This window comes from Atta colombica, unplaced genomic scaffold, assembly GCF_001594045.1.
Source record: "Atta colombica isolate Treedump-2 unplaced genomic scaffold, Acol1.0 scaffold126, whole genome shotgun sequence".
Classification (NCBI taxonomy): domain Eukaryota; kingdom Metazoa; phylum Arthropoda; class Insecta; order Hymenoptera; family Formicidae; genus Atta; species Atta colombica.
Window position 1 is genome coordinate 5,020,044 of NW_017259213.1, and position 26,644 is coordinate 5,046,687.

At 37.3% G+C, this 26,644-nt stretch overlaps 4 protein-coding genes across 7 annotated transcripts in view; 3 read left to right on the top strand and 1 right to left on the bottom strand.

The window, feature by feature from the left end:
* LOC108684080 (hemocytin) overlaps positions 1-5,463 on the top strand; it is a 17,607-nt gene extending 12,144 nt beyond the window's left edge. The window contains exons 19-29 of the mRNA XM_018188143.1: positions 34-1,232; positions 1,457-1,810; positions 2,098-2,211; positions 2,294-2,515; positions 2,954-3,237; positions 3,323-3,601; positions 3,684-3,944; positions 4,034-4,186; positions 4,486-4,603; positions 4,725-4,877; positions 4,969-5,463. Of these exons, the coding sequence (XP_018043632.1) occupies positions 34-1,232; positions 1,457-1,810; positions 2,098-2,211; positions 2,294-2,515; positions 2,954-3,237; positions 3,323-3,601; positions 3,684-3,944; positions 4,034-4,186; positions 4,486-4,603; positions 4,725-4,877; positions 4,969-5,156 (3,325 nt within the window). The 3' untranslated portion in view covers positions 5,157-5,463. The remainder of the gene's footprint in view (positions 1-33; positions 1,233-1,456; positions 1,811-2,097; positions 2,212-2,293; positions 2,516-2,953; positions 3,238-3,322; positions 3,602-3,683; positions 3,945-4,033; positions 4,187-4,485; positions 4,604-4,724; positions 4,878-4,968) is intronic.
* Positions 5,464-6,329: 866 nt separating this feature from the next.
* Positions 6,330-9,176, top strand: LOC108695072 (nuclear pore complex protein DDB_G0274915-like). Its single transcript, XM_018204819.1, has 6 exons — positions 6,330-6,574; positions 6,648-6,678; positions 6,797-6,968; positions 7,143-7,229; positions 7,323-7,350; positions 7,687-9,176. The coding sequence occupies exons 1-6, from the start codon at positions 6,496-6,498 to the stop codon at positions 9,174-9,176; spliced, it is 1,887 nt and encodes a 628-aa protein (XP_018060308.1). The 5' UTR covers positions 6,330-6,495.
* A 468-nt stretch (positions 9,177-9,644) lies between these two features.
* On the bottom strand, positions 9,645-18,110 carry LOC108684115. Its single transcript, XM_018188214.1, has 8 exons — positions 17,893-18,110; positions 17,189-17,385; positions 16,901-17,092; positions 16,579-16,824; positions 16,436-16,489; positions 10,085-16,341; positions 9,839-9,958; positions 9,645-9,758 (listed from the first exon to the last, which is right to left on the bottom strand). Exons 1-8 carry the CDS (start codon positions 17,910-17,912, stop codon positions 9,645-9,647), a joined length of 7,200 nt encoding a protein of 2,399 aa, XP_018043703.1. The 5' UTR covers positions 17,913-18,110.
* Positions 18,111-20,275: 2,165 nt separating this feature from the next.
* On the top strand, positions 20,276-26,597 carry LOC108684134 (transmembrane protein 184B). Of its 4 annotated transcripts, none has more exons than XM_018188246.1 (6): positions 20,276-20,624; positions 21,599-21,804; positions 22,249-22,843; positions 22,917-23,158; positions 23,257-23,341; positions 25,331-26,597. In XM_018188246.1, the coding sequence occupies exons 2-6, from the start codon at positions 21,607-21,609 to the stop codon at positions 25,504-25,506; spliced, it is 1,296 nt and encodes a 431-aa protein (XP_018043735.1). In that variant the 5' UTR covers positions 20,276-20,624; positions 21,599-21,606; the 3' UTR covers positions 25,507-26,597. The 4 variants fall into 4 exon arrangements, with proteins under 4 accessions (XP_018043735.1, XP_018043731.1, XP_018043734.1 ...); XM_018188242.1 differs by lacking the exon at positions 20,276-20,624 and adding an exon at positions 20,637-20,983 and having other exon boundaries at positions 21,596-21,804; XM_018188245.1 differs by lacking the exon at positions 20,276-20,624 and adding an exon at positions 20,637-20,983.
* The last annotated feature ends 47 nt before the right edge of the window (positions 26,598-26,644 follow it).

A 26,644-nucleotide genomic window follows, 5' to 3' on the forward strand; every position in this document is an offset into this window, starting at 1 on the left:
AAATAATAACTGACTATTATTTCTCTATCGCAGATTTGTGTCTGGCTGCGTGGAGAGCATGTGCTCTTGTTTGCAAACTTCTAACAGTTCTTATGAAGACTGTCGGTGTCGTTTGCTGACGAATTTCGTTGGTGAATGCGAAGCTATCATCGGTCCTGGCGCTGATTCATTATCGGATTGGAGAACCGCTTATGATTGTCCTGTGAGTTGCCCATCACCGTTTGTCCATCGAGATTGCTTCCGCAGCAAGTGCGAAATCACCTGCGACAATCTACATGAAGTGGAACCGTGTCCGTCAATGCGAGGCGTTTGCTTCCCCGGCTGCTTCTGCCCGGATGGACTGGTGCGTCGAAATGACGAATGTGTGCCGCCAGCGCAATGTCGAGATTGCGTGTGCGATGGCCTTGGTGATGCCAAATTCATCGATTTCAATCATCAAGATTTTATGTTCGCCGGTAATTGTACTTATCTGCTTTCGGGGAATGTTATGGATAACGCGAAGAATCGAGAAGAGGCTCGTGTATATCAAATCTTGATCACCAATGGATATTGTGGTACCAGTACATGTACAGAAGCTATTACCCTACTCTATGAGAAGCACATAGTACAAATCAAACGAGCAGAACGTTCGAAGGATCTACGAGTGGTAATCAATGATTCCCAAGTGGAAAACTTCCCGTACAATCTCACATGGATTGTTTTAAATCGAATGTCGACCGGAGATGTAACTTTGCTCATACCGTCCTTCCAATTAGAACTTGTCACCTTCCAACAGAATTTCGCATTTACCTTGAAATTACCTTCACATATCTTCAGCGATAATACTGAGGGTTTGTGCGGCAGTTGCAACACCGATGCCGAAAGTGGTTTCGAGAAACGTGATGGAAAGATTACTAATGATGTCGAGGAGTTTGGTAAATCCTGGTTGGTCGAAGATCTGTTGACGCAGTTGGGTTGGAGCGATCAAATATGTTCCAATAATCATCAACTTCAATGTACGCCTCCATCAGAAGAAGAAGATCTCTGCAAGAAATTTCTACTAGATTTAGCAACGTTCAAGCAATGTCATAGTATTGTTGATTCAAAACCATATTTAGATTGTTGTCACGATGCGTTATGCACTGGCAGAAATTATTGCGACAGCTTAGAGATGTACGCGAGGAAATGTTCGGAAGCTGGTCTATGTTTAGATTGGAGAACTAACGAAATCTGTCCTTATAAATGTCCCAAAGGTGAGTTTTTGTCTAATATTTTAATTATTGAATTTAAATACAAAAATTGTATTTGTAAATAAAGTCGAAATTTTTTTTTATATAAAAAAAATGTTTCACATTATTATATCTCCAGATTTTATATTCAATTTAGAAAATAATTTTTATTGATTAAAATTGTATGTATTAATTTGGAACAAATTGTAAAAAAGTTTTTTCTTTTTAAATATATTTATCGTTCACAGATTTTGTCTACCAGGCATGTGGATCCAGCTGTAAAGAAACATGTGATACCATAAACGGTTTAGACAATTTTAAGTGCGCGTCTGATTTTGTCGAAGGATGTTTTTGTCCAGTGGATCATGTATTCCATAATGATTCCTGTATAGCAAAGAAGAATTGTTTTATTTGTGATAAAGATGGTCACATGCAGGGAGATATCTGGCACCCGGATAAATGCACCGAATGCAATTGCAATGATGGAGTTGTAAACTGTCAAACGATGGAATGTCCTGTGTTGGATACGATCTGTGAAGAAAATATGACACCTGTACTTATCAATGGAACCGAGGAGAGATGTTGCGCCAAATATTTGTGTGGTGAGTTAACATAAATATTATCCAAAAATACATTTCTAATGTATATTTATTTATTTCAAAGTTGCATGCTTTGATGAAATTTAATTTATAAATGAATTAATAATTAATTAAATGATTAATTAGATGATTTATTATTATATTGTATCAATTAAATGATAAATTAGAATAATAAAATTAGAGAATATGATTATATACTTGTGAGAGAAATTGTTTAATACTGCAATTTCTCAATGAATAAGAATATATTTTATTGAATCCATTTATAATCTAACAACGCGTCTCTGTAGTTCCAAAGCCGACAGCGCCTACAATATGTATTGAGCCACAGGAGCCAGAATGTGGCTTTGGCCAAACAATGAAAGCAATTACAGATGTTGATGGTTGTCACAAATTTATATGTCGTATGTATAACATGTTTGTATGCATCTCTTATAATTATTTGTCTAATCCTTGCAAGCTATATAATATTGCATGTAATTTCAGAATGCTTGCCTGTAAGCGAATGTCCCATTTTCGATAATTTTACAAATGAAATTGAGCAACTACAGCCTGGTTTTATACATATAATGAATACATCTGGTTGCTGCCCGCGACCAAGTAAAATATGCGATCCAAGAATCTGTCCTTCTGCACCAAACTGTCCGGATTATTATAATGTTATTACAACAATGTTTGTAGACAATTGTTGTCCCACTTACGAATGTGGTAAAGTTTTTTCATGGTTTTTTAATAAATAATTGTCAAATGTATTATATGCATGTATGTGTTAGAAAAATGGAAGGATATTATAGTATTTATAACGTAACTTAAATTGACGTAAACATTTGTATAAAAAAAGAGCCATAAGGAGTCAGCGTAATTGAAGCGCAATTTTCTTCAAAAATACAATTTAATACGTCAAATTTGCAAATGCAATCATATATATTGTGTTATTAAGATCGTATCTTCGTCATTTTACTTTATTACTTTTTTAAGATTACAGGAGTTCTATGATTTTATTTTTATTGTACTTTTTGTATTTAAATTGACATAAATTTTTTTGAGGAAATCAATATTTTTAACAACACATATTTTTGTAAAAAAGATATAAATTCTACAAAATGAAAATATTGATTCAATTGTATTATTTTGTATTTGCATTAGTGCCGCCAAAGGATGTTTGCCTTTATACTAATAATGAAGAACAAGACAAACAACAAGTGATAGCGAAAAAAATTGGCGAAGAATGGAAGGATGGTAAATGCAAAACATGCGTGTGCGAGAATTCGGATGATGGTCCTAAAACAAATTGTTTATCCATGGAATGTTCAAGTATGAGCGCACATCCTGATGTAAACGATTATGTACTTGAAGAAATATTATTGGATGATAAATGCTGTCCAATTTTTGAGCGTACTGCTTGCAAATGGAAAGGCAATATATACAATGTAAGAATAATTCTCTAATTGTGTATACGTTATCATTTTAATATTATTATAAAAATATAATTTATACTGTTAATCATTATCATAGATTGGCGAAAGTTGGAAGCCCAATATTGAAGATGCTTGTCTCATGATACAATGTAACAAAGATTCAGGTAGTATACAGATATTGAATAAAGTTCAAGAATGTGATATCACATGTGACTATGGGTACAAATATCAAGTACCTAAAGATACCAGCGTTAATTGCTGTGGTACATGTATACAAGTTGCGTGCATTGTAGAAGGCACGCTTAAAAATGTAGGAGAACAATGGTACTCTGACGATCATTGTACAATGTATCTTTGCAAATCAATAAATGGAAGTGTAAGATTATTATTATAATCCAAATATTTACTAATTGATAAAATTATGGATTCGTTTAATTATATTATTATTCAAATTTTAGGTGTACCTAGAAGCAAGTACTGAAACTTGCCCAGAAATCGATCCGCAAGTGAAATCTGAGTTCGAAATAGAAGTAAGCAAAATTCCAGGAAGATGTTGTCCGGAAATTGTTAAAACAGCTTGTCGTAATGATGGAAAATTGTATAAACCTGGAGAAACTTGGAAATCTCTCACAGATAGCTGTGTCATCGAGACATGTGTGGATGGTCCGAATATAACAAAGCATAAAGAGATTGAAGTGTGTTCAAAACAGTGTACTCAAGTAAGAACATTCTATTATACGCACTCACGTTTAAATGTTTTTATATATATTTAAAATATTTAATTGATGGTGTTGATAAAATCTTTAAGGGATGGTCATATCAAGAACCAGAAGATGGTAAATGTTGCGGAGAATGCAAGCAAGCGTTTTGTGTGTTCGAAGATACTCTGTATGCGCCTGGCATGACATGGTCATCCGATGATAATTGTACTACTTATATGTGCATGGAAACTAACGAACAGGCAAGTTATCTTTTAAGAAGAGTAAATATCTCTGGATCAGATGCAACTAGTATCTTTTCGGAAAATTGAACTATTTACAATTAATTATATATATTATTATTTATTAATTTTGAAATTGTTTTATATTATATAACTGCACATTGATTTTATCTCTCAAGAAGAGTAAACATCTCTGGATCAGATGCAACTAGTATCTTTTCGGAAAGTTGAACTATTTACAATTAATTATATATATTATTATTTATTAATTTTGAAATTGTTTTATGTTTGTTTGTTGTATAACTGCACATTGATTTTAGCTATCTCTTGCTGTGAGTCCAGTTGCTTGTCCAGATATAACAAATTGTCCTAATGAATCAATTTATCATGATCAATGCTGCAAACGATGTAATATGAGTATTATAAATCAGATTAAAGGTAAAAGAAAAATAAAAACAAGTTCTTTGATTTATTGGAAAAATAATGCTGTATATTTTTAATTATTTTTATATTTGTGATAAAGGTTAATTAATATTCTTTATCAATAATTATTTTTTAGAAACATGTGAAGCAGTTTTCATAGATGCAAACAGTACTGTAGGTATGCTAAGTATAAATCATTCATTTCATGGAAAATGTAAAAACGTGGATGCTATTGAGGGTATTAAACAATGCAGTGGATCATGCCAATCTTCAACATTCTTTGACAATGGTAATAATGCAAAACCAAATTAAATTCTCTCTGTTATATTTTATTACAATAGTCAGCTTGATTTTTATCTTGTTTGTCTTTTCTTATGTAGAAAACTGGAATCAAGTAAATGATTGTCAATGTTGTCAAATGAAGGAATATATGGGTATCATTGCCAATTTGAAATGCGAAGACGGCAAAAGATTGAAAAAACAAATGGTAATACCGCGTTCTTGTTCTTGTCAAAATTGTGGTTCCTCGAACGTTAAGAACGAAAATAAGACAAAGACGAAGGGTTAATCTCCAAAGGATGCTTTGATCATTTATTCTTATTCATGTATTTTTAAATAAACTATTCTCTCCTGTATTTTAATACGCAAGAAGAATAAATATTTTAGTAATCTTTCGTTTATTATAATTATGAACAATCTGGAGCGTGTTTAGCGAGCGTGCAATGCGTGCATAGCATAGGTGAAATTCAGTCGAAAATCATTGAATTATATTTGGACATATTACAAATATTTAGATCAATTTTATTTTTTATATCCATTTCTACTACTGTAGATCGATTTTTCCAGAAAAAAATAAAAATTGAATTGACATCTAATTGACTTTTATTTCTTCTTGGCTTAAAATTTCAGTTTAATTTACTCTTTAGTAACATATAATTCTTTAGAATTGGAAAAAAATAAAAAGCAATAAGTTGTATCGAGATTAAAGGCGTAATATAATAGTAGAAATGGATCACATAAGAGATTAAAATTAATTTCAATATATTGATAGAAATAAATAATAAACAAAGATAATTTTGATAGAGATAGAAAAAATGGATATTATATGTACATATTGGGTTGGAGAAAAAGTTCTGTGAATTTTTAGTAAATTAAATAAAATTTAAACAAAAAATCGATATTATAACAATTCATTCAGTCAATGTATTGACTGTCCTGATTTACGACTTGTTGCCAACGCTCGGTAGGATCTTGATGCCATTCTCGTAAAATAACGCGCATGCATGAATGTGTATGTGAATTAACTTATTTTTTATCTTTTTTTAGTTATAAAGAATTAAAATTAAGAGAAAAAGATATAATGTTCGATTCATATCTTTGCGAATAATTTATTTGCTGATTCATCGAATAAATTTTCAGTTCAATTTGTGTTTATATATTATTTAAAAAAGAAAAAAAATTTAATACGTATTTTTTATTTAATTCTCAATAAAATGTCGACAAAATATAACATTAATTTATATTACAATATTTCTCTTTAATTTATATTACAATATTGAACAGACAAATTATATTATAATATTATACAGAGCCAACTATTGAAATCGAACTACTTTATCGACAAAGTCTAATGCACTTTGTTATGAGATTCCTCAAAAATTACGATGGAGCTACAAATGTTTCTTTGTACACGTGAATGGAGGAAAGCGAGAGAAAACAGTAATAACGTGAGTTACAAAACTGTACGTATCAAAGATTACTGCACAAGAAAATGATTTTTTGAAACGAAGCTAGAATTTGTATTTTATAAAAAGAGAGAAGTGAAGAATTGGAGCCGTTTTAAGAGAAACGACGTTCACGAAGGAACGGAATAAAGTAGTACTCCTTTTGTTTCTGTGGTGTATATAATGGTTATTTGCAAATATTATCGACAAGGCAATTGTCGTTACGGTCAATATTGCCAATTCGAACACATAAATCATTTCGGTAAGATATGTGTTAACATATACATTTTCACTATTCAGCTGGCAAGTAACATATCATTGTTTGACTTTCCAAGCGGGCAATACTAAAACCGAGGATGATATCGTGTAAGTATTATCGCATAAGTTTGTATATATATATATTGTGAGTTTTTATTTATGTTTACAAGTCTATATACTTAAGTTAAGATCGATCTTTTTTCTTTTTTATATTTATATACATCAGTATTCTGGTGGCGAAGGAAGTACTTCTTGCCGAGAGAGGCGGCCAGTGGTTGCTGTCTTGCTTTGCCCCACTCAAAGAACGTCCCTGTATCCCAGGGATGGAGGATTTATCTCCGGAGGAAGTTCGATGGGAGATATATAATGCACAGAAAAATGGCATGGTTGAACAAGCGGTTAGTAGATTTTGAGTTGAGTTTATGTCTGAGCAATACGATAAAGCAATACAAATGAAACTATAAAATAAAGGATCCCTGAAAGAAAAATTTTTCTGTTGCCCAGATAAATCATGAGAATCTATTTATTGATATATCAAATCATAGACTATTATTTTTGCATATTGTTTTTAGAAACTACACTTTCAACAATTGTGTCAAGACATGAAGGCGAAAAGGGAAGTGCTGAAAAATCCTACACGAGAAACAATGACGTTGCTGGTATGTCAAGTGACATGGCTTTCTCCATGTAATTGTTTTGATTAATCGATTAAAGTCTCTCAAATATATTTATGAATGATATGATTGTTCTAGAAAAAAATTTTAGGAAGTGGTCAAAAAGGTAAGCCAAATGCATACAACCACATAGCATGAAATATTTAATGTGCATCATTTTTTTTTAATTTCAATAAAATATTTCAGAAATATTTCAGAAATGTTTCATTAGCATTTGTAAAACATTTTAAAATATTACATATTAAAATATTTCATAATATTTTAGAAATGTACAAATATTATAAGAAGAAAAATATTTTAAAAACTTTAATATATTTTCTGGATATTTATATTTCAGAAATGTTTCATGAAAATTCTGAAAAATTTTAAATCTTGTAATGATATATATATTTCGGAAATATTTCATGTTTTCTGAGGAAATTATCTATTTTATTTTTTGCAGCTCCTCAGCTGAGCTTAGTCAATAACACGTCGACTAATAACGTGTTTGGAAATACAACGTACAATGTGCAGAATAATAATCCATTTGGTGGATTCGCCTCCTCGAACAATACATCGTCAATATTTGGTAAGTCCAATAATAATACAGCATTTGGCAATGCGACTTTCGGAAATAATCTCGGCGGATTTGGTACTACAACGAGTGGTGCTGGCTCCATTTTTGGAACAACGAGCACGTCGACAGCATTCAGCGGTGTACAGAACAATACATCAGCATTTGGAACGCAACAGACGAATCCGATCTTCGGCGGATCACCTCAAAATGTATTCGGTCAAAACAATGTATTTGGCGGGACGAGCCAGCTTGGCAACGCGCCTACCACCTCGCTGTTCAATAATCCGATGACTTCGCAAGCGAGCACTTCGCTGTTTGGCGGACCGACAACCACCACCTCGAATTTGTTTGGTGGCTCGTCCACCGGATTACAAACAAACCCGGTCTTTGGCGTCTCGACTACGTCATCATCCGGCTCCTTCAACAACGGGATATTCACTCAGCCAAAAACGCAAATGCATGCATTCGGTGGAGCGCCAGTTTTCGCGGGAGTAACTACCAATTATGCCAACACTTCCACTGGCAATTCGTTATTTGGCGGCGGTCAAACGTTTGGCGCTCCCACAAACGGCATCTTCGGTGTATCCACGGCTGCTGCAACGCCAGGTTTTGGTGCGGCTGCCGCTATCACCACGCCAGCTTTTTGTACGCCTATCGTTGCCGCGACGACACCAGGTTTTGGTGCATCCGTCGCTACCACGGCGCCAGCTTTTGATCTAAATCAACAATCCAGCAATAATACCTTTGGAACGACCGTATCCGCTCCCAATGTCTTTGGTGTACAGAATACCGACACCATGTCGACAAGCAACACGCCATTCGGTGCGCCGTCTGCCGCGATCAGCGGCCCGTTCGTCACCACTAGCTCGCAACAATTTGATTCTACAAACACGAGCTCGTTTGCGGGAACAGGATTCGGCGCGGCCATCGCGAGTACAAATAATACATTCGGCACCACAGAAACCTCTTCCAATTCATTATTTGTGAATGCGGGAACTACCTTCGCAACCTCCAACGGAACCATTCCAAATCCATCACCATTCTCCGCATCGACATTCGGCAGTATCAATACTTCCTCCCCGTTTGGTTCACCTGCTAGTACAACTGTTACAACAACGACACCCGCAAATCCATTTGCACCACGGCCACAACAAGACGCTTCACCGTTCGGAAACGTTGCGCAAAATCAATTAAACATCAACGTTCCTCCTTTTGGAAAATCATCGTTTAATACCGCTATAACCAACAACATCATCGATGACAGCGTTTATAGTGTGGATAGTGCATTAACGGATGATGAGAAGAATATGTTCTTGGCTGAAAAATTTATCATCGGCAAGATACCACTCAAACCTCCTACTAAAGATATAAGATGACTTGGTAATATCATCTATGAACTTATAATGATATGTATTAAATGTATACTGTGATAAAGGTATTATTTCTGCTGTAAATATCTAAATCTTTATAATCTAATATGTCTAAATAGGTTTTTAATAGAAATTATAGTTGTAAAACTAATTAAAGACTCTTATTAATTTCGATATCAATAACTTTGTTAATTCAACAATTAAAGAGTCACCGATGAATTATGTGCCTGAATGATGTGGGCAAAAGGGATTTTATTTAAAAACTCAATTTGATGTACGATTCTTTTTAATACAATGAAATAAAGTCATTACTAAGTTCATATAACCATTGTTTTATATAATTCGACATTTAATCAACGCACCAACATAAATCAAACATCTTTTGTATCAACGTTTTTTTAATTTAATGAATGATACATGATATTTACATATATACAAGCGATGATCGATTGTATCACAAACTATGAAACGTCTTCATAGATTTTTATAATGGATTACTCCGTGTGAAAGAGATGGGGTAGCAGGAGGAGGAACAGGAGGTACAGGAAGCGGTGGTACGCTATTAATGAATTGCGTGCCTTCCGAAACCTGTAAACAACATATGGACACGCTATTCCTAGGCTCGTGTAATTGGATTTGATACTATGTAGACACGTTTATAAACACACCTGCGGCAAGTGGCACAGAGAGTTCGACGGATAATTACTTCGTTGCGCATAAGTCGCAGACTGATTGGACGTCTGCGACAGGCCGGGTGGTATACCGTTCGAGGATTTGTATCCGGTGACCTGAAAGAAAGACAACAAAGTTCTATGTTAATACACGAAAATCGAACAAACTTTTATCAACAATATTTATTGTAGAAAATCGAACAAACTTTATCAACAATATTTATTGTAGAACGGATCAGATACCTTGTCATTTATTTCAGGAAATATCGTGCTTAGATTGAAATTGGTGAGACTGGTTCCCGATGGATGATGCGGCATGGCCATCGGATTGCTCGAGACGATTCCTCCACGGACCATATTAGAGTTCATAGAGAAACTGGCCGCTCCCACGGTTGCGACACCCTGAGCACTTGCCATGGCCGACGGTGGGGGCGGTGGAAGACCATTCACAGTCTTGGCATAGACGTTCGTTTGCGGATGATTCTGATAAAGAGGATTGGCATGTGGTGGCGGCGGTGGTGGTGGAGGTGGAGGTGGTGGCGGTGCCAAAAATGTTGAGTGATGATAGTCTTCCAGCGGAGAGTTGATGCCAGACAACGGAAACTCCAGGTTTTGCATAGGACCGCTCTCGAGAGCTTTTCGTTTGCCCTTCTTCGCGGCAGTGGAATACGAACGTTTGTCGCAGTTGGGATGCTTTCCATAATGTTGATGATTCTTCCCGTTCCCGTTGGCATTGCCAGTCGTAGTGGAAGTCGTGTTCACGCTGGACGTGTTAGCAGTACTAGCACTCGACGAGCTGCTCGTTCCGGCCACGTTTGGCAACAAAAAATTGTTGGCTTCTTGTACATAATCGGCAGCATTCTCATGCAACGGCATGGTCATGTAGCTATTGGGCGTGTTGGAGATGCTAGTGATGAAATTGCTGGTAGGATAGATAGAGTTGGCAGAATTGGACGAGTACGTGTATGTGTTGAAGTTCTGATTGACCACCGATTGACCGTAACCGGCCGCAGTGCCGTCATCCGGTGGTGGCGCGCTAGAAAAGTAATTTATAGGCATCACCGTAGCATCCGCGGACAAACCACTTTGGAATTTATTTTGAGGATAATTGGTTGTGAACTTGATTGATGCGTGCTTATCTTGATGACTGCTAGTATCATGAATACTGGTGCCAATCAATGCCTCCGCTGTGTAGTTGCTTTTGCAATTTCTGCTTCTCCAATGGACGTTATTCTGTTGATATTTTTGCTGTGGTTGTTGCTGCTGCGATTGCTGGTATCCCTGTTCCGTGAACACGTGCCCAGATGATTTTTGTTCCTCGTGTCGCTGATGCAAATTGTTGTTATCATTGGTCGTCGTAGACTTGCGAATGTCCATTTGTCGCTTGCTAATTGTTCTGGGACTTGCGTTGCTCTTCCTCTGGTGTTTCCTAGCCTGCTGTTGTTGCTGTTGCTGATGTTGTTGTGAATGCTGATGCTGATGCGGATGATGGTGTTGATGATGCTGATGCTGCTGATGATTCTGTTGTTGATGGCTCTTCTCTGCTTTTTCATGTTCTACTAATTGACTCACAGATAGGAAGGTGGAAGCTGGATGCTGTGCATTCTGAGTGTTTAATATTGCATGTAGATCTCGTCCCGATACGTTCGCTTCTTTCTCCTTTATGGATGGATCCTTGCTCTGCTCTGCAGAGATTCTTGACGATGACGTTGCAGCGCTGAACAAGAAATTCTGTTTCTCCAGATTAGCGCTAAGATCGAGATCACCTACTAGACTTTGCAAACTCGATGGTACAATATGTTGATCAATACACTTGACCGATGACTGGCCGATCGCATGCTCGACGCTATTGTGAACGCTGTTTTTTGTCGGAGACCACGGAAACGGTTGTTCCTCGGAATAAAAGGTTTCCGCGGGCCTCTTCGGATCGCTTTGCAGAACCGGTAGATTTGGGAAGCTGTGAGCAGCAGAAACATCATAATTGTTGTAGAATTGATTCGGAGTGCCCTGATTGTATGTGGGTGTTTGCGTAAACAGATTGTTTGGGCAGAACTCCAGTTCTTTGCCAATCGGTGGTAGAATAATATCGGTAATATTAGCGTTGTGCTTGACTTCCGGTGTCATCATCCAATTAACCGGCGCCTTGATTGCATGTTGCTGATGTTGATTACTCTTAGACTTATTATTGTTACCGTTGTTATTGCTACCATGAGATTGTTGTGGTTGCTGTTGCTGCTGGCTGTGTTTCACATCGCTACTGTAATTACCGCTGTCATGCAGAGAAATCTGTCCTTGAGTGAGAACCTGATATTTGTGCTGACTTGGCTGTTGCGTCGTTTTCTCCGCGTATTTGAAATTCACGCCAGTGTAAGCCTCGATTGGATATTTCATCTGCACGTTACTTTCCGCCAGGTCGAAGTTAATCTGTGGTTCGTATGTGTACATCGTCTTTTCCTGCTTGGATGATAGATTTTGATGATTCTTTTGTCCGTGTTGCTGGGAATGCTGCTGTTGTTCCATGGCAGAACTGAATTCGTTCTGCATGTAATCCGAATCCATATTATACTTGTTCTTGCTCTTACCACCATCAGGAAACTTGTAATCATTGCCAGTCTGTGGATTTTGCATTCGATTCTGTTTCAACGAATCATTTCTAGTTTTCGAAGGATCGATGAAAGATTGTTTCTGCGACTCGATCTTTCCTTGTCGCGATTTATCGATTCCAGTTGACATGGTTGAATTATTCGGATAATTATCGCCAATCAACACTTGATTAGAAAAACTCGAATTGTCCTTGTGCAATGGTACATAGCTGTAATTTTCACAGATAGTCTTTGCTTCATTATTATCATTCGAATGTGGCTGTCCTTGATCGTAGTGTACCAAATTGTTATTGTTACCACCACTGACCGGTGAGAATGTCGTCCACGAGAGGATACTAAAATTGGATGAATTATGAGCGACAGTGGTTGTGGACTTGGTGTGATTCTCTGTCATCGTACTCTGTTCGTAGTTGGATGTAGTGATAAACGATGAGGTCTGTTGCGAGTATCGTGCAATAGCACCTTGTTGCACTGCTGCTGGCTTATTGTTATTGTTGGCCATGGCAATAGTTGAAACAGCGACATTCGTCTTCTTGTCATTTTTACTAGGATATGAAACGTAATTACTGTGTGTGCCGTCGGTATTTGTATTCAGAACGTTCGTTCGCTCGCTAGGATTACTCATCGCTTCCTTAACGTCGTACTGATATGATTGAACGAACGGATCTACATCCGGTCTATGTTCCAGCTTCTTTGCTGGAACATAGACCGAATCACGCATGTGATTGTGTTGTTGTTCTTGAGTTTTAGAGCCGAGTACATTATTCAGTTTCGTCTCTTGATTCACCTGATTCGAACTGTTCAATGTGTCCGTGTTTTTATTTAGTTTGGAATAGTTTCGTTGGAAAGTATTCTCCGAAGAATTCTGACTCGTAGTCTTTGTGACATATTCTTGATTTCGCGACGGAGTATTTGTGGTCTCGTTATCTCCACTTGTATATGATATGGAGTCCTTCTGCAATACTTTCGTTTGATTCCCAATGTAATCATTGTGAGAGCTCGCGATAATATGTTCTTGTTTTTTCTGAACATTAAATGTCTGCTGAGAACCATTCAAATCTAAGAGAACATGACTGTCCTTGGTCTGACTATACATATGTTGCATGTCTTGAGAAGACAGAATCGGAAGGGAGGAATCTTTGGTTGACAAAGAATAATTCTGCATGCTCTGGGACGTCACTGGAAGACTTCGATCCATCTGATTAGAATAATCGACACGGTGATCAGAAACGATACCAGTAGAATCGATTAGTGTGTCTTTGTTGTGCGATGGATAAATTATGTGTGATGAACTCTGCGAGCCCTTATCTTTTGTTTGAGTCGAATAGTCTGTTTGCAAGGATCGTAAAGCTGCGGTTGAAGAGTTTGTGGTCACAGTTGTGTTTTCAAGACGAGTGCTCAATAGATTTTGAGAACCATTGTTGTCGACGCGCGGACCTTCTGTGGGATTCGATTCTTGCGTCGTCGCGATAGCATTTTTGAACATAGACGAATTAGACGTATGTTGCATTGTGCCAAGACCATTGCCCACTATTGTTGAGTAACTAGGCAAGAAGTCCTGAGCTCCGGAATACGCTATGTCGGGAGTGCGGCTCGTCGCTACTTGCGTCGATGTACAATCCGTGATATCGCTTTTATTATTAGTAGATGGAGTGTTTACTGAAGCTTGGATGTTTACTGACGCTTGAGACGTAATTACATTGATATTATTCAACGTGCTCGTTGTTCTCAATTGACTCGGACGACCTTGATGCGCCGTCAAACTTGGAGAATTACCTACGATACACGAGGAGTCCACAGTAGAGAAATTGACTGAGGTATGAGAAGGAAACGCATTGGTGGTCATCACAGATTTCTCTAAGTTCGGTGTCAGGACGGTCTGAACTATCTTGTATGGTTCCCGCAACGTTTCTTCATTCACAACCTTCGGCAAAGACTTTGTCGTCGCACATTCCACAGGAACGATTACATCGGTGTTTGCATTTACATTCGCAGATGCAATTTTCTCTTCGCAGGACGTTTTCAGTCGCTTCTCCGCAATCGCATGCGATGGCGAGGAAGTCTTAATCTTGAAGCTATTCGGCTCCATGGTGCCAATCTGCAATAGCATTGGTGGAGTCTGACTATGATATTTAAAGTCATCTTTCATCTCCTCTTCCAAGACCTCGGTCTTGCCGTTCAAGGACGACACTAGTGGGAAAGCCATCAGGAATGCTGCTGTGGGTGATATCGATTCCGGATTATGCGAATTGGAGGGAACATGCAGAGATGCAAATATGTCATTAGACAAGTCTGAGTGTAGCCCGTCCGTTCTATTGCTGATCGGTACGAATGTATTGTCGGTGGTGTATGGCAATGATTTCGATATTTCGTCCTTCGAAGTCTTTGTCAATTTGGCCTCGTTGTTGACTGTGTTGGCTGTTAATGGTGATGACACCGATAACGATGACGACGATGTCGACACTGATGTCGTAACATCGACAATGTTTGCGTCGGATTTCATCGTTGTTGTAGTGTTTGTGTCCAAATTTAGAATGATTTTGTTGCTTTCCGCGCCGGTCATAGCGTCATTAATTCGCTGTTGCTCCTTGGCCGTCGCTACACATAGAAGACTATCAAAATGCGTGCCCAGATTGCACGTTTTCTTCGGTCCATCCGAACCGACAGCTTTCTCCGCCACTACATCTGTCAAGGTCGATTTCGCACTCAAATGATCTACATTTTCACCATTTTTTTCCGTTATGCTTTCTCTCGACATGTTGAAAACATTGGATGGTCGATCTATAGATGTATCTGTCTCAGGCGACTCATTGGAAAATTTGTCCGAAGAAACAATCTGTGATACGACAACATCTTCGGTTGTTTTCTTATTCATATCAAAACAATTTGTGCTTATGTCTATCAATTTGTTTGTCGTAGACGTTTTTTCTTGACTCTCGTTTACTTGAATAACTGTACTTGATTTCGCAGCGGCAGATTCCTTCTCATTACTGACAGTGGTATGCTCTTCTGGGATGTCCTCCCCTATTTTTTCTATAACGTGCTTCAAACCTACGATAGATTTGCAAGTGGCGGTGAAATCTGTTGCTTTTGAAACAACTGATTGGGCAGATTTCGCTTCGCCATTTGTGTCTTTACGCTTCTTGTCATCAGGTTCATCCGCGGAATCACATTCAGATAAACCACGTTTAGGTGTGCCTTTTCGCGGAGTTGCATCCTCTTGAGTTTTGGCAAGTTCTTTCGATGATTTCTTCTCAATATTTAACTCCTCGGGTGTTTCTGGCATACTCTGGACGCTTTTATGACTCTTGGAGTTATTTTTGTTACCCTTTGATTTCACTTCTAATTCTTTCTTGTTTGCACTATCCTTAGGCTTCTCCATTTTCTCCTTGTGTATCGCTGGAATAGGCACTTTGTAAGCCATAGTTGTTGTTGTAATTTCCTTACCTTTCGGCAAGATACCCTTGTGTCCGCCGATCTTCGTGGCGTTGATTATATTCTTTACATTTGACGCCCAATTGTGAGAATCGACGACCATATTCGCACGAATATTCGGTACGGTGTTCAGAGTGACTTTCTGCACAGTGTTAATTAGAGCGTGATTGCATATTGAAACGACGGAATTCTGGACACGATTTGCCAAGGGTTGCATTACAATCATCTGATTCTGTTGAGTGTTACCGAGGATTATCGGATTCGTCGATGCCTGCTGCGTATTCACGATGATGTTTGATGTCATCGGAGTTACGAGGGGCATCAATTTTCCACCAGATAAAATAAGAGCATTAGGAGTTAAATTGGTGACGGTATTGGCCACAGATGGCAATGTCGAATTTTTTTCATCCTTGCGTTTGCGTTTTTTCTTCAATGACTTTTGAGATTCGACTTTTTTGTCCTCTGAAAACAGATTTACATAATGTCAAATACAGTAATATAAAAAAGTAATATAAAAAACGATATATTAATATAAAAAATGTGTTAATTATTTTACCGATTTTCTTTTTCTTAGTGGTTGTTCCTGTCGCAGTCGCTTCATTAGCAGAATCTAAATTAAAACATGAGAATGATAAAAATTTACAAAGACTTTAAATAAATCATTTGATTAAATAACAGTAATTCTAGATTTGTTTATACCATTTTGACAATGCTCCGCTTCTTTCGATCCAGTTTCAGGTAGACTACTTGTACTATCGGAATTATAGTTTTTGCTATTGGCACAGTTTACTCGATTTTCTTGATTTTCTATCAAATTACAAACTTTCTTAGCGACGGCAGCTTCCTCGGACAACTTTTTCGGAGCCGACGATGTTGCAGATTTTCTCTTAGAAGGCACTTTATTCTCCATGGATTTCTCCTTCTTTTTCTTCTCTGAAGTTTTCTCTTCAAGAATGATTAGATAATTAGAAAACTTTAATACTTTTAATTTTAACTTTGCATCAACATGTAATGCACTTACTTTCTTCGATCTTATCAAAATACTTGTCTACGTCGTCGACATTAATTTTGTTCGACCATTTTAAGGGAGATATTTTTTCAAGAGCTGGTTCAGCTGGTACAGAAATTCCTGCTTCTTTGAGAAGAGTGGATAGTAACTGAGTGCGAGACGTCAGCTGTATTACCAGTTTCTTCAAACGTGCCAATTCTTCTTCTGGAAAATCAAAACAATACATCACTACTGAATAGATTTAAAAACTGAAATTTTCTTTTTCTAATATATATACTGCGTGAATCTTAAAATACATACTGTGTGCCTCGGAAGCGTGAGTGGAGAATAATTCGTCAGTACGACTATGGAGGTCTTTTATGTACTTTGAAGCATGGATCAGAATGTCGACCTTGTTGCGTTTGCGACCTTCCTGATGCGGCGGCAGAAGATCCGCCAATGTCTTGAAGTACGCGTTCATACGTTTTCTTCGATCTCGCTCCCATGTTTTTGCTTTGCTGCAATGAGATTTGCAGGTAGAAAGAAAATAGAAAGACATAAATGACATAGAGTATTTTCCATTTGATGACATAAGTTGACACAAATCGACACAAGCATTGTTCTATTCTTGTTGACATTTAGAGAGTAACAAAGATTGAATGACACTTGTGTCGATTTGTATCATCAGATGAAAAACCCATAATGATTTCGTTATTCACTGCAAGTACTAAAAACCTATAGTTCACGTTATCCTATAGATTTTCAATACTTGCAATGAATAATAGAATGCAGCCAGTGTAATCATTACATCCTTGTTTGCCAATGTTAAACAAAAGATGAAACGATCACTGTGCCGTTTACTGGAAAGTATCATAGAACAGATGAACTGGAACATTTCCTCGCGTAATTATCATCACGTTTTTTAAATAAGAGAAGAAACTTTAGAGAAACTTAAATCGGACAGACCGTAAATAACAAGGTAACTGTGTGACAGGTTAGAGAATCGAAAAATTTTAAAGACTCACGTGTTCTCCTTTCGTGGCATAATTTATCCGCTTGACATCGTTCTGTAAAGATAGCGTGTCGCGAGAAGCGCCGGTGCGTCACTTGTCACCGACATTACGCGATCGCGAAAATTGCTTTCGTAATTCTGACATTTTCGTTCCACTAGCGAGATACAAAACACAGTGCTAGCAGCTACAGCTGTGTGTCGTGCAGCGGGGGATGGAATGAGCGGAGAATGCGAGCTTTCGATTTGGGTTCGTCGCGCTATCTCGCAACAGGAATCTGATTTATCGACGGAAACTCGGATTTCATAAAATATTTCAAGAATATATTTCCAAAATGTTATTACAAGATTTTATTATAAATATTTCAGAAATTTTTCATAAAATATATCTGAGATATAAATATACAGAGTTTTAGAAAAAAATTTTTTTATAATATTTTTGTACAATATTTCTAAAATGTTTTTAAATATTTGAATGCAATGTTTTAAATATTTTAAAATGTTTATAAAATATTTCTGACATATTTTATTGAAGTGGATTTTGTTATAAAGTTACAATAGGTGAAAAATGGATCTAGATGGCGCGTAAAATTTCCGAGAACATCGATGCGATTGTCTATTGTTTTGTTTTCTGTATCTAAACTGAGTAAGTTGAACTTTCTGCACTTTTCAGCTTTCTTTTCTCTCTAACTACACACCTGCACAGTGCAACTTTTTTTTCTCTCTCTCGCTCTCTTTCTTTTTCTCCGTTGACGACATTGTGACGTCAAACTCGAGATCGAGCATTTTCACATGCTCTCTACACTTTTTTTTCACATCATTCTTTTCGCTTATTATTCAAAATGTGAATGATTACTACATCTTTTATATAAATACGAGAGAGAGAAAACGCAATAAGGCAAGTTGAAAACAGATTTTTCTTTTCATCTTGAATCAACGAGTTAAGTCGAAGATCTGGAGATCTCACGCTTCGACCTTCGATAACTGATGAGATCAGTGATGCCGATATCTCTTCTCTCGAGACAAGACAAGACGCTGGGAGAGATCGAAACACCTTTCACAATAATCTCTCACGGTCGCGTGTTCGATCGTGCGTAAATTTTTTGTTGAAATTATAGTGAATAGAACGCGCAGGCGTTATAAAGCTTTCAGTTGTAGGACAAGGGCAAGGACGTGGAATTGAAAACGAGACTCAAGAGCGATATCGACGTTGTTTTCTTAAACAACAGCGATTCCATGGCTCATTGATCCTTCAATAATGTACCATGAACGTTTACATTGAGAAATTTCGCAGAAAAGAGAAAATTGAAAAAATTTTGGAAACTTTTTTTGCCTTTCTATTTATTTTAGTTAATTCTCCTCGAATTTAATTCCCAACAACGGAATCGAAAAACCGTTGAAAAATTAAATTTCTACTTTCTGAAATTATACAGAGACAGTCAATCCGCTATTCAGTAAATGCCAATTAGGTATAACAGTATGTAATATTATATCAATATATTATAATTTCCTACTCAATAATGTATGTAACTGTTGTGTACATACATCTTGCATCTGTTCTACTACTTGTACACTTATAATATTGAGTGGAAATTTATATATTATATTTAATGTGACTTGCAAATATTTTCAAACTCAATTAAACTGCCAATGGAAGAGAATGTATAATGAATATAAAGATAAATATAATAATAATTTATTTTTAAAAGCTAATATAATTATTCATATTTTGACGGGTAGTGTAATTAAATGATTTCGAAAACAGAACTGTATCGTTTAATTATTATCCGGATTATTGATACTCTTTTTGCAGCAGCGATACCCAGAGATCTACTTTTAATCGCGCTCTATACGCTTTTTCATTCGAAGAAACATATTTTTTTCCTTTGTTTTCCCCAGCAAAACGAGAATGGATTGAAAAATGAATTGAAATGAATTCAGAAATATTGATTCACGAATGTCAAAATGAATGCTTTTCAATCCTGAACGCATTTTTATTCATTTATAGGAATTACATGGAACATATCTTTATGCCTTTCAATCTAAAAATAATATACTTTTTCTGTACATTGTGAATACTGTTCAATTCAAAATTTTGAATAGGAAATGCAGTTTTTCAATCCAATTGCATCCAATTGAATCCAATTGAATCTAATTAAATCCAAAAAAAAGTATTCACTATTTATTAAATACGCATTCGGATAGAACAAAAATTTCAATCTACTTTAATCTATTCTCGTTTGCTAAGTTCTTTTGCAGTCGTATTTCATAATGCAGATGAGAGAGATAAAGAAAGAGAAACGGGAGTCTCGCGTCGCCTTGCGCGGAAACGATTTCCCAGCTTCCCGAATGGGACGGGGAATGCGGAGGCAGCGGACACACATATCGGTGCACGCACGCGTGGTGGGAGTGAAACCGTTCGCGGGATCAGCGACGACGGTAGCGGCAGCGAAGGGTTGGCTCGTTCGGGGAAAACAAGTTCGCGTCGTTCGTCGTAAATGTTCTCGCACGCGGAGAATCTCACGAAAGGGAAAACAATTCATCCGTGATATCCGTCCCTTGTGGACTTGGCCATCGCGCGTTCTACGCTTCGAGAGGGGAATCGGGGTCGGAGGCGGACGATAGCCCATGGGCGAAGAATGTCAAGCGCGAGAGTGCGCGAGTGCAAGTAGTAGAAGCTGGTAGAAGCCGTAAACGCCGAGAGTTCCGGAGGGGCAATCAATTTTCCACGTAGTGCGTTTATATACGGTGTGTGTGTATATATGTGTGTGTGTGTGTGTGTGTGTATGCGCGTGTACCGTACGTGTATCGCACGTCGCTGAACCTCGCGTCATCATATCGTGGTGTTGGTCGCTAGTCGAGATCGCGGTCGACTTCAAGTAGTAGAGGTATAGCTCTCGCGGAGTTGCCGAAACATCCGAGCGTGGTTCATTCGAGGCGCGCGATTTATTGATAATAAAGACAACTGGCAGCTACTGGAATCGTCTCCGTATCGAAAGCGCCGAAAGGAGCCGAAAGTAGCGACGTAAAGGGGATAGTTAGCGGAGAGAGGGTATCAAGTGCGTATGCTGCAAAATCTGGAGAAGACTTGGCGAATGGGGGCACGGGTACGTTGCTGAAAGAGAAGGAGAGAGAGAGAAAAGAATCCGCGAGACTTGCGTCAGCGCGATTCGACACGGATTGTTGCGCGAATCACCTCAATACACCTTGATATACGATACAAATCGACACAATTCCGCTGAATTCGCAAATACCAGCGTTATGTGAGAACGAGCCTTGTGTTTACGATTTACGATGCGTCAACGCGACGAGTGACGTAGAATCTCCCTCGGGAGATTTTTTTTCCTTTCCCTCTTAGCCGCGCCTGTGTTTTCCATTTAAAAACTCCAGAGATTCGCGATCTTCCATTTACGCACGTACGTGTATATCGATTTACGCGCGAGTGTCGTCTCGCGAGTCGCACGCGCTTTCTTTCTCTCCTTCCCCTTTGTCCTCCTCTCCTCTTCCCTTCTCCCCTCCTCCCTCCCTCCCCCGTATTCCCCTCCTCCCTTCCCTCCCCCGTATTCCCCTCTTCCATGAGCGTCCTCGTGAAATTACGCGATCGTGATGATTTCTGCTCGTCGAACGTTGTGACGGATGGCGACGCGGAAACACGTCACATCTCGTCGTCCTTCGTCACGGAAATAATCCTCTGTATTTGCGCGCAATTGTACCATCAGCAGGTTGACGTATGAATGGTGTCGGGGTCACCGTAGGGACACACGCCACGTACGTGAATTCGTTTGACAAGATGTCAACGACCACCGATATCAGTAACTTGGCGGTGGATCTCCCCAAGGAGGGGACGCCAATCTTCCTGCAGACCCGCGCAGCCTGGGCCATCGCCGGAGTGTTTATGGCTGTTGCCCTTTTCTTCACTTGCCAACAGGTAATGGAACTGTCAATAAAATACAAAGCCTAATCTGTATTCTTTTTGTTTCCTGTTTCTTGATTTTTTTCTCTATCTCTTGCCATTTTCCTTTTTTACAATCGTTTAATAATCGCGTTTGTTGTGTTTCTTTTTCGAAGTTCATCAACTCTTATCTTGAGTGACAGAAGATGAAGAAACAGAATTAAGGCCTAATTCCATATAAGATTAACTGTAATCTGGATAATAGAATTAAGACTTGGTTCCATGTAAGATTGACTATAATATCTTAACTTATTCTTCATATTTTTCTAATTTTTAGAGTTAGAAAGAGATAAAAAGGCAAGAGAAAGAAGTAAAAAATGATAAGAAGCAAAAAACAGGAAGCAAAGAACGCATTGTAGATTAGACTTAAGATGCTTGATTTGCGATATAATCACTTTTCTCTTTTTTCATTATTTGTAGATCTATCAGCATCTGAGGTGGTACACAAATCCCACGGAGCAGAGATGGATAGTGCGAATTTTGTTTATCGTGCCCATTTATGCCATCTACTCCTGGATCTCGCTGTTGTTCTTCAATAGCGAGAGCTACTATGTTTACTTCTTCACGGTGCGGGACTGTTACGAGGCATTTGTTATATATAATTTCCTGTCACTATGCTACGAGTACCTAGGCGGTGAGGGCAACATCATGTCCGAAATCAGGGGCAAGCCGATACGCTCCAGTTGCCTGTACGGCACCTGTTGCCTGGTTGGAAAAACTTACACCATCGGATTTCTAAGATTCTGCAAGCAAGCCACTTTACAGTTCTGCTTGGTGAAACCAGTGATGGCATTTGTCATCATATTTCTGCAAGCCTTCGGCCATTACAGAGACGGAGATTGGTCACCGGACGGTGGCTATATTTACATCACGATAATTTACAATATCAGTGTATCGCTTGCACTTTATGGGCTGTTTTTATTCTACTTTGCTACGAGAGACCTACTGACGCCGTTTGAGCCTGTGCTCAAATTTTGTACAGTCAAGAGCGTCATCTTTTTGTCATTCTGGCAAGGTAACATCTGAAATTAAGCATTTATAAGTATGTGGAGTTAAATAATTGATAACAACAAACTTTTTTTATGCAGGAGTGCTGCTAGCTATCTTGGAGAAAGCAAATGTCATTTCACCCGTTATAAACAGTCTAGGTCAATCAACGAGTGCTGGCACAGTCTCCGCCGGTTACCAAAATTTCCTCATTTGTATCGAGATGTTATTCGCTGCTATAGCTTTACGTTACGCGTTCCCGTATCAAGTATACGCAGCTGGATGTGTTACTGACTCCAGGGGTAGAAGCGTGACGATGCAAAGTATTAGTAGCAGTTTGAAAGTATGTTTACAATATTCCTGAACTTTTTACAGACATATATTCTTTTTTTTTTGTTTCGTTGATTTAGAAATACTCTATTCGACAATAATATTTTATAGGAAACGATGAATCCAAAAGACATTATGACCGATGCCATCCATAATTTCCATCCACAATATCAGCAATATACTCAATATAGCGCAGGTATGTGTTATTTTTTGTGCTATAATTTTTTTTATGCTAATTTCTTTTAAGAATTTCTATATAGTTATTTACTACTATATGTACATTTTTATTTATTTTTATTATCGATATGTTTATGAATCTTCATACAGCATGATAGTGTGTGATATAAAATTTATGTCATTTATTTAAGTTTTTGTATGTATTGTCTCACATACAGTTATTTTTTTTCTCATGCATTCATAAGAAAATGTCATGTTAAAATAAGGCGGTGATACTGAATGTTCTAATTATAGAGCAAGATTATCTGACATGTAATGTCAATAATGCCAATAATAGTTACACAAGATACACGTTTTATTCAAGATTGCAAACGCTTCAGTTACAGGCTTTGGCGCTTTTGTATATAATTTACTTGTACTCTTTCTGACACTTCACTGCTGATCAATGCAGGCACCGATATTATTACATTAATATTCACTCTCACATATGTATAGCAAAGTTCACGCAAGTTTCAAGCAAATGCGAAATTCACGGATAGTATAGAATCTCTGCTTTCAAAGATAGTCCTCTAATAATATTTATTATTTTACTTGTATAAAAGATTAATTATATAAAATTTCCTTAATGTGTGCCGGTTTATTAGACAATTCAGATAATTACTTTGAAGGCACTTTTGTTTGATGTTTTTCAGACGTTAGTACCAACTTGCCGTACGAAAAGATATGACAGTGAGGCATCACTTTTTTAATTTCAAGAAATTGGACATCGACTTTATGCGCGACTTTAAATGAAGATCGAAAAGAAAGATACTTCATACAGCACTATACTTTGCTTACGGAATTATACAATGCCTTAGAGATCGGTATCTGTCTACAAAGGGTCAATTTCTCGAAAATGATTTCTACGCTGAAATTACAGAATAAGGGTTGTACTTAATATACTATCGATATATACGTATTATATGCATATAAGATCATCTATTTTGCGATTAACAAACTCTGCTGTAAAATAGAAGTTAAGCACTTAACATAAGAGGAGCATTTAGGAAAGAGAGAAAAAGAAAAATGGGAAGGGAGAGAATAGTGTACTTCTACAGTGTTGCTCTATAATGAAAACTGATTAGGAGTACAGTTTACTTAACACTACAAACGCTTTGAAGCATTTGATTGATCAATCACAAAGAAAATTTTTTCAAAGCTTTTGTAACATCAAGTGGACCAGATCCTAAGCATTAGTGTAATATTTTTTTTGTTTTTTTTTAATAACATATAACTCAACTTAATTTTATTGCTTTTATTTTTATATTCCTATCACATGGTACCATGTAGCATGCGAATATACGGTATAAAATGGCCGAGCATGTAAAGCACATCATTATATCCTTTTTCCCAAAGGTACAGCATACAATGGTAAAATTATCACGATCCTAGCTGCTTGCGATTATTTTTTTATATTAATAACAATTTGCATGAATCGTTTATATTGCGATATTATCGCATTAATATATTTTTTTTTTGCACCTTTGTATCATGTGTATACGTAAGAATTTGAACTTTGTTGCTCTGATCAAGTTTCTTGCGCAGCTCGATATGCGTTATCAACGGTTTTCATGCAGAGTTCGAAATTACCAAATATACCGAATTTAGACATCAGGGGGCAAATTTCAATAGGAATTTAATAGATCTTTTAAATAAACGATTTTCTCTGTATAATATAAGGAATGAATTTGTCAGAATTATTATGCCAATTTTGAGCCTTGATTTTGTGAACGCATTTCCAGAGCAAGAACGTTCGACAAATGTGACATTTTGGAGAAGATTGATACAACGTTGGTGTATTCGGTCATATAATTTCACGATTGTGAAATTAATATAAAAGTTGAATTAATATTTAAAGAAAATTAATTAAAGGAACCGATTGGTCAATTTTGGCGCATTTATTGACCAACGGACATGTGTATCTGATGTGTTTGCTCACTGTAATGTGTAACAATGATGTAACAATTAGGGGGCCCAAAAGGACAACGTGGTATGCGAGTATCCAGCTTCGATCCGGATGATCCGCAAAACATGCCGGTACCACCACCTCAAAGGCGAAACACCTCTCACCAGCGTGTCGCAACGATTTCGCAAAATTATAATGAGAAAACGATGTTATTGAGCAGCGACGATGAATTTCAATAAGGCACACGAATGTAGTTCGGGGAAATGTGATTTACGCTCGAGAATCGTATCGACAAATATTACAACGCGAAACTTCCATGAATTTCTAGAAATTTGCTTTCGAAGGGAGGATGCAAGAGAAAAACGATGTTTTAAGGAATTCGCATGAAGCGAATTTAATTCGTTCTTGCAGACCTTAAAAAAAAAGGGAAAAAGGGACATTGCGCAGAGCGTAAGAACGCATTGCGTTTCACTGTAATAGTTCCATAATGTTACATCCATGTTAATATATGTATTACGTTATAACATACGAGTAAAGAAATAGTATAGAAGATATTTATTTTACTATGCTGACATGTTTGAGGCAGTGTTATTCGTACACCCGTGGCTCTACTACGACACTGCAAGAAGTATTAAGTGCACGATAATGCTTGCTCTTCGTAATAGATAAGAAAAAAGTAATTGTATAGTACTTAATTTCACGCGCGATAACGCACTTTCTCAGAGTACTGTTTGTACGTAAGCATCGACACTTGTTTACACTTTTGTATCTGTTTTTATTTACGTGTTTGAATTTAGCAAACTTTGACTTTTACAATTTCGCATTCGTGCTTATTTGGGAAGCCTCGCGAGCCACAGGAATATTTGCGTCCTAAAATTATTCTTTCCTTGATTTCTTACGAAATGTACATGTATATATCACCGAGGTAGATTAAATCTGAAAATGCGGAGAAGTTGAAGCGAGTTTTCCTTCTCGACGAAAGCCTTTCGATATAAAAGAAAAAACAGAAAGATACATAACAATATTATATGTGCGAGGAAAGGACGATCGATGAGCATCGTGTCAGATATAAACATTTGGTATTCGGTGTCTTATGTATACAACTGTGTATAATCCTCATATTTTTTTTAAAAGCATAAGAGACGAGCCAAGTTAACAAATCTATTTTATATGACAGCACAGTGTGCCGAAATCTTTCGTCGCCATTTAAGAACGAAGTGAACGTGTAAATCTGTAAACAAATTTTATTGTCCTATTACATCTCGTAATAAAGATAAGACACAACTACATGAATAGAACATTATTTATTTACAATTAAAACATCTGTTAATAATACCTCATATATAGAAAATATACATATATATATTATATATATAT

Excerpts from the sequence above, each read along its gene's own strand:
- LOC108695072 (XM_018204819.1), top strand. The coding sequence starts at position 6,496 with ATGGTTATTTGCAAATATTATCGACAAGGCAATTGTCGTTACGGTCAA. Across the intron at positions 6,679-6,796 it reads AAAACCGAGGATGATATCGT|TATTCTGGTGGCGAAGGAAG; the intron begins GTAAGTATTATC and ends TATATACATCAG. Across the intron at positions 7,230-7,322 it reads GAGAAACAATGACGTTGCTG|AAAAAAATTTTAGGAAGTGG; the intron begins GTATGTCAAGTG and ends TGATTGTTCTAG.
- LOC108684115 (XM_018188214.1), bottom strand. The coding sequence starts at position 17,912 with ATGCCACGAAAGGAGAACAC. Across the intron at positions 16,490-16,578 it reads AGCGGAGCATTGTCAAAATG|ATTCTGCTAATGAAGCGACT; the intron begins GTATAAACAAAT and ends GTTTTAATTTAG. Across the intron at positions 9,959-10,084 it reads TTCCTGAAATAAATGACAAG|GTCACCGGATACAAATCCTC; the intron begins GTATCTGATCCG and ends TCTTTCTTTCAG.
- LOC108684134 (XM_018188246.1), top strand. The coding sequence starts at position 21,607 with ATGAATGGTGTCGGGGTCACCGTAGGGACACACGCCACGTACGTGAAT. Across the intron at positions 23,159-23,256 it reads GTATTAGTAGCAGTTTGAAA|GAAACGATGAATCCAAAAGA; the intron begins GTATGTTTACAA and ends AATATTTTATAG. Across the intron at positions 23,342-25,330 it reads ATATACTCAATATAGCGCAG|GGGGCCCAAAAGGACAACGT; the intron begins GTATGTGTTATT and ends TGTAACAATTAG.